The 13,800-nt window shown below is 36.1% G+C and overlaps 3 protein-coding genes across 3 annotated transcripts; all 3 read right to left on the reverse strand.

Moving 5' to 3' along the window:
* Positions 1–3,134: 3,134 nt before the first annotated feature.
* On the reverse strand, positions 3,135–4,707 carry LOC147495161 (E3 ubiquitin-protein ligase SINA-like 10). The gene is made up of 2 exons (XM_086563764.1): positions 4,289–4,707; positions 3,135–4,073 (listed from the first exon to the last, which is right to left on the reverse strand). Exons 1-2 carry the CDS (start codon positions 4,592–4,594, stop codon positions 3,405–3,407), a joined length of 975 nt encoding a protein of 324 aa, XP_086419890.1. The 5' UTR covers positions 4,595–4,707; the 3' UTR covers positions 3,135–3,404.
* A 1,519-nt stretch (positions 4,708–6,226) lies between these two features.
* LOC147495162 (tubulin gamma-2 chain) lies at positions 6,227–11,308 on the reverse strand. Its single transcript, XM_086563766.1, has 11 exons — positions 11,111–11,308; positions 10,830–11,030; positions 10,118–10,229; positions 9,538–9,938; positions 8,733–8,786; positions 8,544–8,648; positions 7,520–7,594; positions 7,394–7,438; positions 7,110–7,238; positions 6,637–6,741; positions 6,227–6,557 (listed from the first exon to the last, which is right to left on the reverse strand). Exons 1-11 carry the CDS (start codon positions 11,237–11,239, stop codon positions 6,489–6,491), a joined length of 1,425 nt encoding a protein of 474 aa, XP_086419892.1. The 5' UTR covers positions 11,240–11,308; the 3' UTR covers positions 6,227–6,488.
* An 875-nt stretch (positions 11,309–12,183) lies between these two features.
* LOC147495163 (uncharacterized) lies at positions 12,184–12,591 on the reverse strand. The gene has a single exon (XM_086568321.1). The coding sequence runs from the start codon at positions 12,589–12,591 to the stop codon at positions 12,184–12,186; it is 408 nt and encodes a 135-aa protein (XP_086424447.1).
* Positions 12,592–13,800: the final 1,209 nt, after the last annotated feature.

The raw sequence follows: 13,800 nt of genomic DNA on the forward strand, positions 1-13,800 counted from the left end.
TTTGCACGAGGATCAAGTTTACTTCGCTACGGTTGTGGGATATGAACATAAGTTGTACATCCAAACACACCGAGGCTCCAAGTTAGGCATAGATGGGATGGACAAAAGTGTATGGAGTTTCTGATAAGGATTCGGAACTCAATTACCCGTGAGGGAGTGCACGGTTGATAACATAGGTCTTTAATTTCACTGCTTCACCCCAATAGGATCGAGGTACATTCATGCCAAACAAGAAAGCACGAACAACCTCCAACAACTGTCTGTTTTTTCGTTCGGCTAAACCATTTTGTTGGGGGGTACCAAAATTGGAGGTTTGATGACGAATTCCAATTAACCGGCAAAATTTAGACATGAGGTCATTCACAAATTCTCCACCATTATCGTGAATCGAAAGACCCCGATAGATTGTTAATCTTTTTAATTAAGCCACCATTTTTTGTAAAAATCGATGAAACATCTCATATACATCACTTTTGTTTTTCAGTAACGACACCCACGTCATGCGAGTGCAATCATCAATAAAAGTCACATAATATCTAGCTCCAGAAAATGAAGAAACTTTGGCAGGACCCCAAACATCAGAATGAATTTTCATAAAAAGGAATAAGACATCTATTAATACTTAGTGAATATGAAATACGATGGCTCTTGGCCAGTTCACAAATGTCACAATGAAACTCATACTCACTAACAACTGAAAATAACTGAGGTTGTAACCTCTTCAAATAACTAAAAGATAGATGACCTAACCTGCGATGCCATAACCACACAACTTCTTTTGTATTTTCGACCCTATTGACCTGATTAGCTTGCCCCAGAAAATTCTTTTGTTTGTCGCCAGTTTCTGTCTAACAAACTCAATGAATTTTTCATGGTTTCTTGACAAGATATATAAGTCAGTAATCTGTAATCCACATGGATTCGAATAAAATGGTTGATAAATTTGGTTGAGACCATATGGCCAAAATGAAAATGGTTCCAAACTAAGCTGTACTTTATTTAAATCATCAATCTGTAACCAGGGATAATATAGTTATTTCTTTTTGTTAATCCTGTAATTACCTTATTGCTCTTCTAGGATTCCTCTTATATTAGAATAAATAGAAAGTTATGAGATGAAACTCTCATACACTTTATTTTCTCCTAAATTAGCTTCTACACAATCAACACTCAATTTATCGAATGTTAACAATTAACACTCAATTGAGTAATTTTGCATACTGAAACAAAAAAAATTCTCTTGATGAATTCTTTTTTCTTTAGATGTACATACGTGATACATTTTTTTTGGGTCAAAAGGGAACCCACTTTGTAAATATATACGGAGTTCATTTGTCAAGCAATCTGTGGGATTGTTCATTTTTAGGACCAGCAACTTTTTCACATCCTTCGCAATTGAGTGCAAATGAAACGTTCTCTTTATCTCTTCTTTGCTCTTATTTTCTTTGTTCTGTTTTTCGGAAGTACATGTGTACAACAACTATCACAGCCAGATTGTTCTGAACTATGTTTTCCCAGCCAAAGATAGAAAAAAAACACAGTATTCCCTCCAAGCGTCTTGGTATCAATTAACCGTGATGTTCCGAGTCCAATTTTCTTGTCCTCAAACAACTGCTTAGGAAACTATTTTTGTTTAACCTGTATTATGCTAGAACCAAACTAAAACTGTTGCTTATTATTGGGGAAGCAGTCTGTCAATCTTTCTTTCTGACTTTCTGAGGCAGATATTACAGGCTTATAGCCAACACATTCTTAGGAGGATTTCTGTTTGTATCTTCATTATCCCAGCAGATTTATCAAGAGACGTTTGCCAGTCAAAATATATGGAAAATTATGGCGTCTTATAATCTTATAGGGTTTTTAGTTGTTATGGTTAAACACACAGTCAACTTGGATTGACCATTTCAAGTCAAGCAACTGAAAATGACACAACTGCCCTCATTGTTTTTCAAAAAGAAAATGTTCAATTTTAATTTTTTTGCTTTATAAGACTTTGAGTGCTTATAACCTCTTATAAGATGTGGCCCACTTTTTTGGACAGGTTTGTTTTTCTTATTTGAGGCATTCTAAAAATAAAATTCAAAAAATTAACATTCTATAAGTCAAATAACTTGAAAATAACACAAACACCCCCATCCATTACCCCCAAAGCCTCATTTCTCTCTTCTTTCCTTTTCATTATCTTGACCAAATAACTTCATTTAACCACCGGTCACCACCACCATCACCACCACCACCTACTACCATCACCACCACCACTACTACCACCACCATCACCACCACCATCATTACCTCCACCACCACTACCACCATACTATTAAGACTATCACCACCACCACCACCGTGGGAGGGGGGCCACCGTTTGACTATTAATATCTAGACATCCACCATTTCTAACCCTATATAAAATCATCACATAGAAGGTAAAAATAATTCAGATTTGAAACCAAAATTAAAATTAATAATTCAAGTTAAATGTGATGAAAGCCATTTGTCAAATAACCATCTATAAGAAGGTTTTTTTTATTTTTTTTACATAAAAGGCTTAAAATAAAAAACAAACCACTTTTATAAACCATCTTATAAGACCCTCTTATCACTGGTCTTATAAGACCTTTATAACTTAGAAAAACAAATAGCCCTTACTTAATGGGGCAATTATTTTTCATTATTTGATCTAGAAATTAACAGTCAAACCAAACCAAGTTGACCGTGTGTTTGGCGGGAGGAGGGGAATCCTAATTGGGTCATCTAGTGGGTGGGAGGGGGGGCGGGGGTAATACTAGTTAACCCTATATAAAATCTACATAGAAGGTAAGATAACAGACAGCCAAGAGATTACCAAAAACAAACAGACAGCCAAGAAGGCATAAAAGGCTTGCAACACTGATTAATATCGTATCCCTGCTTCATACAAGATCCCTTTCAATGCAACTATAGATATAACAACACATGATAATGTTGGAGTAGGTTAAACTCCCAACAACCTCAAAGGTATAGAAGAAGTTTGCAACAGCATTACCTACAGCAGAGAGGGAGGGGTGTGTAAGACTAGTTAACCCTATATAAAATCAACATAGAAGGTAAGATAACAGACAGCCAAGAGATTACCAAAAACAAACAGACAGCCAAGAAGGCATAAAAGGCTTGCAACATTGATTAATATTGTATCCCTAATCCCTGCTTCATACAAGATCCCTTTCAATGCAACTATAGATATAACAACACGTCAACACATGATAATGTTGGAGTAGGTTAAACTCCCCACAACCTCAAAGGTATAGAAGAAGTTTGCAACAGCATTCCTACAGCGGAAGTTCTTTACATGTCTACAGACAGAATTTTCAACAATGCCAGAACCAACTGAAAACATAAGGAGCACAATCTTTCCAGGCAACATCAACTCATTCTGATTCTCTAGCAAAACTAGAAATGCATATCTCCAACTTAAGCTTACCAGAATCAGGGCAGTAAAAATTGTAAGGAACAAGAAGAAACTCTAAAGAAGATGATTCTTCAGGTCGCTCCTGAAAACACTTTGTGTAAGATTGCATTCTGAGGGAACTTCCCCCTTTTCTTGAAATAAGTTCATATGAGAACCCTCGACTGGAAGACCTTGGCCCAAGACATGTGACTGTGATTGCACTCCCAATAAGCTCGATTTGGTTGTTCAAAACAAAGAGACGACCATCCTCTTCCCCTTGAAAAACACAGTATGACTCCAATTTACCAAAGCTAACTGAGAAAGGCAAGTTGTACTGGAAACGCCTTCCAGAAGACGAATGTTTGGCGCTGAAGTGAATCGACATTTGTTTCAATGAACCACGGAAATCACAATCAGAAATGGGACACCGACAAGGTGCATAAATGCACGTCTCTTCATGTTTATGTTTCTGCACAAAGCTGACTGTTTCTCCACACCCATATGACTGGTATGCGCAGGAAATTTTGATAGATTCAATGACTTTTTCAATAGCCAAGCAACGGTTGTAGCCAATAGGCCATGAGCAAGAGGGGCATTTGTTACGAAGCTTGGTGCAGCACTTTGAGCAAGCTATATGACCATTCTCACACTGAATACATTTTAGCACATTAGAAGCACATGTTAACAATGTGCATAAGCATAATGTTATGCAATAAACACACACCAAGTAACAAGGAACAATCTCGAAATCAAACAATAAATAAAAAATCTAAACCTAACCAACTTTCCGCATTTAATAGAATCAAAATTAAGATAATATAACAAAGAAATGAGAATCACAAAAGGGGTAAGTCAGTAAAGAACCTGGAAAACAGGAGGTGATAAGTGCTCCATGCAAATGGAACAATCAAGTACGTCTGGGTCCATTAAAGTCACCTTTACACCACTACTTTCCTCTTTCCTTGATTCCATATCATCACCATGATTAGCATCATGAATCACTTCTTGAAATTCATCCTCCTCCTCATCATCATCATCATCTGCTGGTGTTATCATTGTTCTCCTTCTTTTTAACTTTGGGTTTCTTCTTCTGCTGCTACTGCTTGGAAATTCCTCTTGCATCATTTCTTCTTCTTCATCTTCATCTCTCACTACTCCAAATTTCGGCATGTTTTCAATCACTTTTTTAAAAAATCCGAGTTCTTGTTAATGGTGTTTTGATCATGCGTCGATAGATGCCTGTGATAAATCGGAAGATATTTACCGATATATATTGTTAGTCGGTATATATCACGGTTTCGGGTTTCAACTTTCAATAGTTTCAAATCGAAACTTAAAAAGTTGAAAGTTGGACCATAATAGTATAGGGGTGTGAAAATGGCCCTCAAACCCCAAAACCCGCCGCCCGCCCCGGCCCATGGGCCGAAAAAAGCTTTGAGGGGAGGATATGGGCCCGACCCAGACTTCAAGCCTTAAGGATATGGGCCTCATTAGGCCCCAACATTTATTAACATTTATTATTTTTTTAATAAAAAATTTACAATATATTTCATTTTAACATTAATATGCTAAAAATCACTTAAAAAAACGTTTATCTATTAAGTTTGCCAACCTTATAATTTCACTATAATATTTTATTAAATGAATTTAATTGATTTTAATTGACTAATATAACTTTAACAAGTTTTTTTAGTAGTTTGAAAGTTTAATTGTGAAGTACATTCGATTTTATCATTTTTAACTAATGTTTCTAAATTTATTTTGTAAATCAAATGTATAATATAGTATCCGGCCCTCACGTTTGGCTCTCAAGCCTTCTCGAGAGGGTTGAGGGGCGGGTAAAGGCTTCAAGATTTAAGCATTAGCCCGACCCAACCCGACCCTCGAAGTAAATGAGGGTAGGGCATTTGACACCACTAAGTATAATACATTTTCAAGCATTTTGTGCGGAGTCACGTGCTCTAAAACACGGACACACCTACTGAAGAGTTGTTCGCATTGACGCGGCATGGAAGCACGTCCGATGCGGTCAACACAGTCAAGACGCGGTCAACTAAACCGGACACAGATGAAAACACAATCAGGACACCGGTCAATATGGTCACGACATGGATTTTGACTAAAAAAATATATATATATATAATAAATCAAAATAATGTTAAAAAATTCAATTTTTTCTGTTTTTATTTTTGTAATGCTTATGACATGTTTTTAAAATTTGATTAGAAAATATTAAACTTAATCTTGTGACTTAAATATCTTGAATAGTTTTGAATTTATAAAGATTAATGCAATTAATTTAGTTTTTAATGTTCTGTTTATATAAAATAAAATTATAAATATTAATTAATTTATGCGTCTTTTGCCGCATTCTATTTTTTTGAGATATAACCGAGTCGCCGTATTTGCGTACTCGTCAGTGCAACATAGATGTCCACCATGTTTGTTGTGTTCCTCATTCTCACAGAAAATATTTCCAAGTTAATTTGTGAAAATAGCATTTTTTTTCCATCTCCTAAATGCAACTCAATCATTGTTTCCAGGAAAAGTAAGCTCACATCTCAACCATAGCTCAAAACCTCGCATTGGCTGTAACTTTGAAAGATTTCAAAGTCAAATTTCGACCAACTCCATTTATCCCAAATACCAGGTCGAAACTCAACTACAAGTCCTTCAAGAACTCTGATGCACCGAATTATCTAAAGAAAGTTGGCAAAAGATCCGAGATTTTCTTCTATGCCTCAAATTAATGATAATGAAAAGATAAAGAGATGTACAATATGTCAATATGAGAAGAGCGACTCACAAACAACAAACATTACCAATAAAGAAACAATCAGTGCTCAAATCATATCTATCAAACTGGTTAAACATTTTTCCAACATACCTTCTAGCCTTTACAAACATAAGCTACAATATAGAACCTGCTCAAAAACTTTCATAATCACATTGTAGACCCATGTTGGCAGGACCATACAAGCTTTACAAGATCAAGATCTGCACCACCCTACACTGTCTCGTAACAGAACACTACTTTTAGCTAATATAAGCTTACATGAATTATTTAGGTTGATAACTTCGGATCCAGAGCACCAGTTGCACTGCCTTCTCCTGTGAGAATACTGTCAGGATCCTGCAATGCAATCCTCCTCAATAGTCAAAGCCCATAAGATTATTGGTATATAAGAATTTAAGTGCTGACAAGGACATACCTCCATTCCCCATTTTATATAATCTGGCGACTCACAGGCCTTGTATTCATCAACCAAGCTCTCTATTATTTCTCGAGATTCATCGAATTCAGAAAGGTCATTATCCTGTCATCAATAAGCATTTTTGGCTTCTTAGATATGATGTCTGAACTCTGAAGCACCAAGTCCAAAGCACACTTACAGGTCGCTTGCAAACTAGTTAGAAAGGTGCCACAATAAACTTAAAGTGTATTGTGCAAAGGATCTAAGGATCACATTCTTCTTAATTATTTTTTAAAAACGCGTACCGGATATATCAATTCCTGAGAAAATATATACTTCGACAAATAACTTTTTTGAGTTTTTTCACACCAGTAAACTTATGTGATGCTAGAATGTTAAAAATAGTGCTGAATTAGCCAGTCAAAATGTTAGCCTACACTTCATTAACATACAGCTAGGATAAAAAGCATAGACAAGAGCATTCGACATACAGCAAACATGGGAAACTTCCGATAGTTGTCAAGGAAGGCTTGCTTTTTTCTCAACTTCTCGTACTGGCTCAAACACTTGCTGAACAGGTGCCTTATACTAGTATGACTAGCTAGCATAAGGCCACTAACCTATTAATACAAGTACATATTAGTACAAGATTTTAAATCATGCAAAATAACTCAAACAATATTCAAAATCAGGAGGAATCTGTAACACTAAAACTTGTAAGCCAGCCCAACTATAACCACAATGAAGTATTTATGAGATGGAAAGATCATCGTACTCTATGAGCAGTTTGGACATATGGAGACTTCCGAGACAATGCAACCTGCAAAAGGGAAGAAATATCAGATGTTGTCTAAAACTTACAAAGGGACATGACTGCATAAAAATATTAGTATTATAAAACCTGAATGCTAGCAGGACCCCACTCGATAAAATTTACAAGCTTTCTTTCACGTATTCTCTGCAAACTTTCATGAACCTGGTTTATAAAGATCACAAGATCATGAGTAAGCAACATAAATTAAGTAACAGTATTGTCAGAAAAACAAATATACAACATCTAGTACTAAAAGGTATAGAAGTTGGTAGCAAACAGGAGAAAAGATTATCCGCCAGAATACAAATTAGTTATAATCATTGACACCCAATCTGAGGCCACAATTTAACCATTTCAGGGAACATTCTGAAGAATATTTAAGACATATACATAACACTCAAAACATTCCATATGCACAGAAATAAGTTAAGAAGAGTTCTAGCATCTTGAAGTTAGAGTGTGGAACACATATTTTTAATATAGTAAGCAGTACTTTGACCAGGGAAAACCTGCAGACTGCAGTGAAGCACCTCTGAATGCCTAAGTGAAACTACAGTCTCTGAAATGCTTCCTTGCGACCTTTCAGAGGACTCATTCAAGACTTACTAAAACTACCATTCAGCAGAAGGTCTGGTTTCTGCTCTTCGGGATACGGGCAGGAAAAGAGAATGTTGACATTTTTAATAGGTAATACCACAGACTTCCGATGAGGCTGTATGTGGACTAGTATATACCCCATTATTTAGGGTGCATTTGACCAATAATAGGTAATCAGAGCTTTGGTTTACTAGAGGTCACTGGTACAACTCTTTCCCACTGCACTTACAATGAAAGTAAGTTTTGAGAATTATTATTCCCCCTCCCAGGTGTAGTAGCAAATGATCTCACACCTATATTAAATCCCAGCTACTCTTGATAATCATAAATAGCCCACCCTATTGGGTTGAATGTGAATTAACAAGTAATTCAAAATCTTAAGCCAGAGAATTCATTGAGCTCACACATAAATTATTTGATCATATAAGTTAAGATTTTCTTCTTGCCTTTTTCACCCGCAATCAAGACTTGTTTTTGATATGTAAACCTCCAATACAGCTTCCTGAAAAATTACCTGAGTTGGGTCCACTTCTCCTTGAATGATATTTAGTATTGATATGTACTTGGCTTGACTTGCTTCTTTTGTTCGAGCATAAGAAGAAACCATGATATTCTTTGTCTGCATAAAACAACATACTTAGAAGAATGCCAATCAATATGAGACAGAAGTTAAGGAAACATCTTAGGAGAACGACTGTCTTGCCTGCAGAAGTCTCCTCATGACATCTAATACTGTAGTCTTTCGAATCACATTAGCCTGTGAAGGAACGTATCTAGATCAGATCACAGCCAAAATATTCTAAATGAAGACAAAAGGCCAGCATAGGAGAAAAAACTAAATAGCAATGGAAATATTATTTTATTTAATGAAAAGGGGTAGGGGACCTCTATAAAAACCTCGCTTTCCGACGAAAAAAAAAAAAAGCACAGGTTTTACTTGCATCCAGTGATTATTAAATTCATTTAAAGTTCCATCACTTCCATCGCTCATATATGGTTAACCCAAAACAGGAGTCATAATAACTATTTCAGAAATTGTTAAAGTACAGCAATTCAAGAACAAAAGTGTTTCAAATGTATCAAAAACATAACAGAACCCTTGAAGTTGGTAAAATTACTAACATATGTTGTGTTCACAGTATTTCTTACATATATCACTTGTATATAGGCTTTTCCATTTTTAAGATTTGGTCAACCTTTTTTTTTCAGTTGTCTACAGATCGGTGAGATAAACCTATGATGTTACAAAAGTTTGGTCCTAGTACTTCTCATTTTCTTAAGTCTTCTAAATATCAATTAATACCTTGTTTTGTAACAGCACGAGATTGCAGACAATGATGCTGCAATAATTAGATTAAATGTATGGCAAGGTATAACAGAATTTTAGCATTTTTGGCAAGATAATTTTCCAGTGGAATAGTGAACATGTTATGGATGAACCGTAAGAATGAGACAATTTTCTTTTGATAGGTACTTGGGAATGCAACATTTCTAAAATCAAAACTAACCTGACGCTCCACAGTAAGCGGTGTATATCCTGTCATTAGAAAGTGGCATCTTGGAGTTGGAATCAAAGAGGCAAGAAGACCAACCAAATCATTGTTCATGTATCCTGGATACCGTAGGGTGGTAGTGCTTGCGGACATTACGGTAGAAACCAAGGAATTAGTTTGTGCAAAGGTAGGATTTGATAGATGAAGGCGCTCAACGGCTATTCTATTCAGTGCGGTATTGTCAAGAACAACAACACAGTCAGCATTTAATGTCAAACGTTTAAGTGTCAAAAGTGAGTTGTATGGCTGGACTACAACATCACTTGTCTCCATTTGATTAGGAAACACACTGTATGTTTGAACGAGTTTTTTGCTGTAACGATCATTGAGGGTCTCCAATAAATATGAACCCATTCCTGCAAAAGGCAAGTGATAAATGCCAATGTAAATCAATTTGATTTCCAGTAATATCTTAACCTCGTAGAAAATGAGAATAATTCAGCAGTGAGGAAGTTTTGCACCTCAAATGTAATATGGTCAAAGTGTGGAAAACTATAGAAGAGCACATAGTTGAAAGGATTAAAGAGAGATAGACCTGATCCTGTTCCTCCTGCTATTGAATGACATAAAACAAAACCCTCAAGGCTATCACTTCCATCCGCTTCTCTATCAATCATATCCATTATATCCTCTTGAACTTGTTCTCCCTGGTTATAAATGGACAATTACAGCTACGAAATGTGATTTAAATTTATATGAGATGCAAGAAAGTTTATGACTCAGGTTTGTGGTCACGCCCATGATTCCATGTTAAAAGAGGTTCACAAGTTTGGTATAACAATATCACACATACAAATACAAACCCAATAAATCATTATAAAGACTAAAAGTGCTATTAAATGACAAAGCATGTTGAATGATGTGATTAAGTAGGGAAAGGATATGGGTGCAAAATAAAAACTATCTTACACTTACCAACTTTACAATAATATGATGTGTGTTAACAGGGAATGTTATAAGTTTTTTAGCTCATGCAGAGAAATAACATTCATTGCTTGTCAAACAACAAAAATAACTGACAAAGAATTTGAAATGCTAATAAAAATGTTACAAGAAAACATTGGGTAAAAAACTTAAGAAAATAGTCAATGAGTGCATAAAGCATAACTTTCACCAAGGATAAAAAAGCGAGTTCACTATATCAATCACTTGTCAAGGAAAACAAGTTTCAGAAAGGCATAAGTATGGACGACTTCAATAAGTGGAAAGGACAATTAATATAGAGATATGAACAATAAACAACAAACCTGATGATAACCACTGGCCCAGTTATTTCCAGCACCACCACCATGGTCAGAGAGAAATACATTTTCATGGTTGTATAGATTTCGGTATTCACCATTTTGAATACCATTGATAACTCTGGGCTCTAAATCCATCAGGAGAGCTCGTGGTACATAGTGTTGATCATCTGCTTGATAGAAAAAGACATCTTTCCTATCACCTCCCTAGAACACGACATATGAGATAATATCAAAGACAACGTTTAATATCAAGATGAGCATATATGAAATAGTGGAAAATGAACCTGAGTAGCGAAATCTTCGAGAATGCCATCTTTACTGATACCGTGTTCGAGACAAAGCTGTTTCCAGAACTCCATTCCTATCTGATTCCCACATTGTCCTACTTGCAAAGTTATAATCTCTCGAGGCATCCTTCTTTTTTTCTAGGGTTTTCAGAGAAATGGATTTTTTTTTTTTTTTTGCTAAAAACCGCGAATGCTTTTAAAATGAGAGGGAAAATGGCATTATATGGGCCATTTTATATGGGCCTTTGTACAATTCAAATAGGGCTCCTTGTTGCTGTCTGACCCGGGCCCAAATATTTCCAAATATTTTAAAACGGGCGTTTGAAGCAATTTAATTAGCATGCTCTAAGAGCATCTCTAAGTTGTGGTGAAATTCGAAGAAATTGGATGCAAATTTTGACCAATTCTAGGTGGTCGCAAATATTGGCAGCAAATTTGTACGTAGAGTTTACCACGCGCACCATTAGTACTGTCGCCCCAAATTAAAAAAAATAATAATTAAAAAAACTCACGCGACATTACCATTGTCACGCCAAATTGAAAAAATAAAAATAATAATAACTCACGCGACATTGGTAATGGCACGGTGTGCTGGTCAAAGTCAAAAATAAAGTTTGGAGAAATCCCAAATTTGCTTCCACTAATGCGGCTAGACAGGTGATACGATCGAATTTGCTTCTACCTAAAGTTGGATTTCCGCAAAATTCCGAGTTTTAGAAGCAAATTTGAAGAAAATTGGGAGGTGATACTACCACCAAAAGATGCTCTAAATTCTAAACTGGCATATTTAATATTTGATAGCAAAAGAATTGAAATTAGCCAAAAGAAAAAGAAAGAAAAGTCGGAGAAACCCGAGGAAAGCATAAGATCTCTGATTCTTTCTTAATTAATTAAGATGAACATTGGACTTCTTGAGAAAGGAACTACTACAAGAACTCTAATAATAAAAATACGACAGAAGCACCTCTAATAAGTCTAGCTCTGAATGTCCAACTAACAAAAACCATATATTCGTGGTATGAATGGGCGCTTGGCAGCGATCGCATAGAGAGATTGATTTTGGTCTAGGATTATGTTTCACTTGGTGCAGGTGCAACTGTTAAAAGCTCGGCACTTATTTCACCAATTTTAGTGGTTGTACCCTTGGGTATTGCTGCAGTGGAAGGTGCAACTCCTGAAACCTTGGAGCAAGAATCTTTGAGCAAAAATGGAAAATAAGGGTTAAAGGGGAATAGTTTTGGTAAGCAACTGTCGCTAAGATCTGTGATGACTTTGCAGCAAGTAGGACCAAATTGGCCAACCTGACCACTAAAGAAAGAGGCAAAAATTTCTGTTAAACATCCAGTTACGCTTTGAAAAGCTGACATGCATTGTTGGATATCATGGCCTGGAAGTGGTGGGAATGGCAAAAGTTGAGCTACTGTAGGACCAGCCAAGAAGATTGCCAAACATGCTGCGATAAATAAAACCTTAGACATCTTTTTCCAATTTCTTTACTATGGGACTTAGAAAAAAATTGTTCTTTGTGACTTGGAAACAATGGAATGATAGGTGCTGAATTTATATTAATTTGTGAGGGATGAGCGGGGTGTTAGGGACTAAACTAAATGTTAGTAACATAATTTTCTCAATTTTCAAACGTTTGCTTTTACTCTCCTCCCCATCTTGACCAGGTTAGTATATATGTTATTTCCACATAAAGTGCGTATTCATCTGAAAGAGTGAAAGAGTAAATTTTAAAATACATCAATATTGTAACAGAAGATAGTCATTAACATCCATTTGCTATCAATAAATTTAAGACTCTAACCGAAGCTATTGCTTTGTTTGCCCTAATGATGGCCTTTTTAATCTCATTCGTCTTCCGATGCCTGGGCCAGCAGAGACAGAAATACCCGTTGGGCAGTTGGTGTTCTTCCCTCAATTGGGTCACTAGCATCTTCTCTTTCTTTAGTTCATGCTAGATTTCGTTAGTTATTTGTTCTATCACTTGCTTTTATTAATCCTAAAAATACCCTCCAAATTTATATGAAGGTTTTGTAAAATTTTCTTAACTCTACACTTTGCCAAAATTTGTTTTAGAATTGTGACATTGTTTTAATGGTTAGAAACTAATGTTTGCATTTCTTTTCTGGCATATATCTATAGGGAAAAAATGAGAGAGAGAGAGAGACCCTCTTTAGGCATTCTCAAAATTTTAACAATGATCAGTACGTTCATTAGACTACTGATTCTAATTACCTGAACAAAACAGGATATTAACCTCGCATAACATACCCCTGTGCAATGACCAGAAGCTCAACCAAGAACTGCATTGCTAGTCGCTACAAGCCTACAACCTACAAAGACACCTTAATACTAACCATCACAAAGACATACTGGTAAGAATTAGTACTACATGGTCATCCATTCACATCAAACATAGACTTAAGCATAGCACCTAGCAAGACCTTAGCTACCACAACCACATCCCTTCCATGTTCAAAATATAGTTCAACAGTGATCATCATTTCTAGTTAGACCACAGGATCTAGTTAGACCACAGGAAAGCACCCATGGCAAACTTCCTCTTCTGTTCAACACTATCTCCAGTAACAGGCAGACCGTATGCCGCAAGCAAGCAATCCAGCTTCCACTCGGGCATGCACTCATAATCGGCCTTTGTGTGCCTTGGGTAGTGCAATGGC

Source organism: Coptis chinensis, chromosome 6 (assembly GCF_015680905.1).
Source record: "Coptis chinensis isolate HL-2020 chromosome 6, ASM1568090v1, whole genome shotgun sequence".
Taxonomy (NCBI): domain Eukaryota; kingdom Viridiplantae; phylum Streptophyta; class Magnoliopsida; order Ranunculales; family Ranunculaceae; genus Coptis; species Coptis chinensis.

Excerpts from the sequence above, each read along its gene's own strand:
- LOC147495161 (XM_086563764.1), bottom strand. The coding sequence starts at position 4,594 with ATGCCGAAATTTGGAGTAGTGAGAGATGAAGATGAAGAAGAAGAAATG. Across the intron at positions 4,074-4,288 it reads TATCACCTCCTGTTTTCCAG|TGTGAGAATGGTCATATAGC; the intron begins GTTCTTTACTGA and ends AAATGTATTCAG.
- LOC147495162 (XM_086563766.1), bottom strand. The coding sequence starts at position 11,239 with ATGCCTCGAGAGATTATAACTTTGCAAGTAGGACAATGTGGGAATCAG. Across the intron at positions 10,230-10,829 it reads GGGCCAGTGGTTATCATCAG|GGAGAACAAGTTCAAGAGGA; the intron begins GTTTGTTGTTTA and ends ATTTATAACCAG. Across the intron at positions 7,439-7,519 it reads GGGGTCCTGCTAGCATTCAG|GTTGCATTGTCTCGGAAGTC; the intron begins GTTTTATAATAC and ends TCCCTTTTGCAG.
- LOC147495163 (XM_086568321.1), bottom strand. The coding sequence starts at position 12,591 with ATGTCTAAGGTTTTATTTATCGCAGCATGTTTGGCAATCTTCTTGGCT.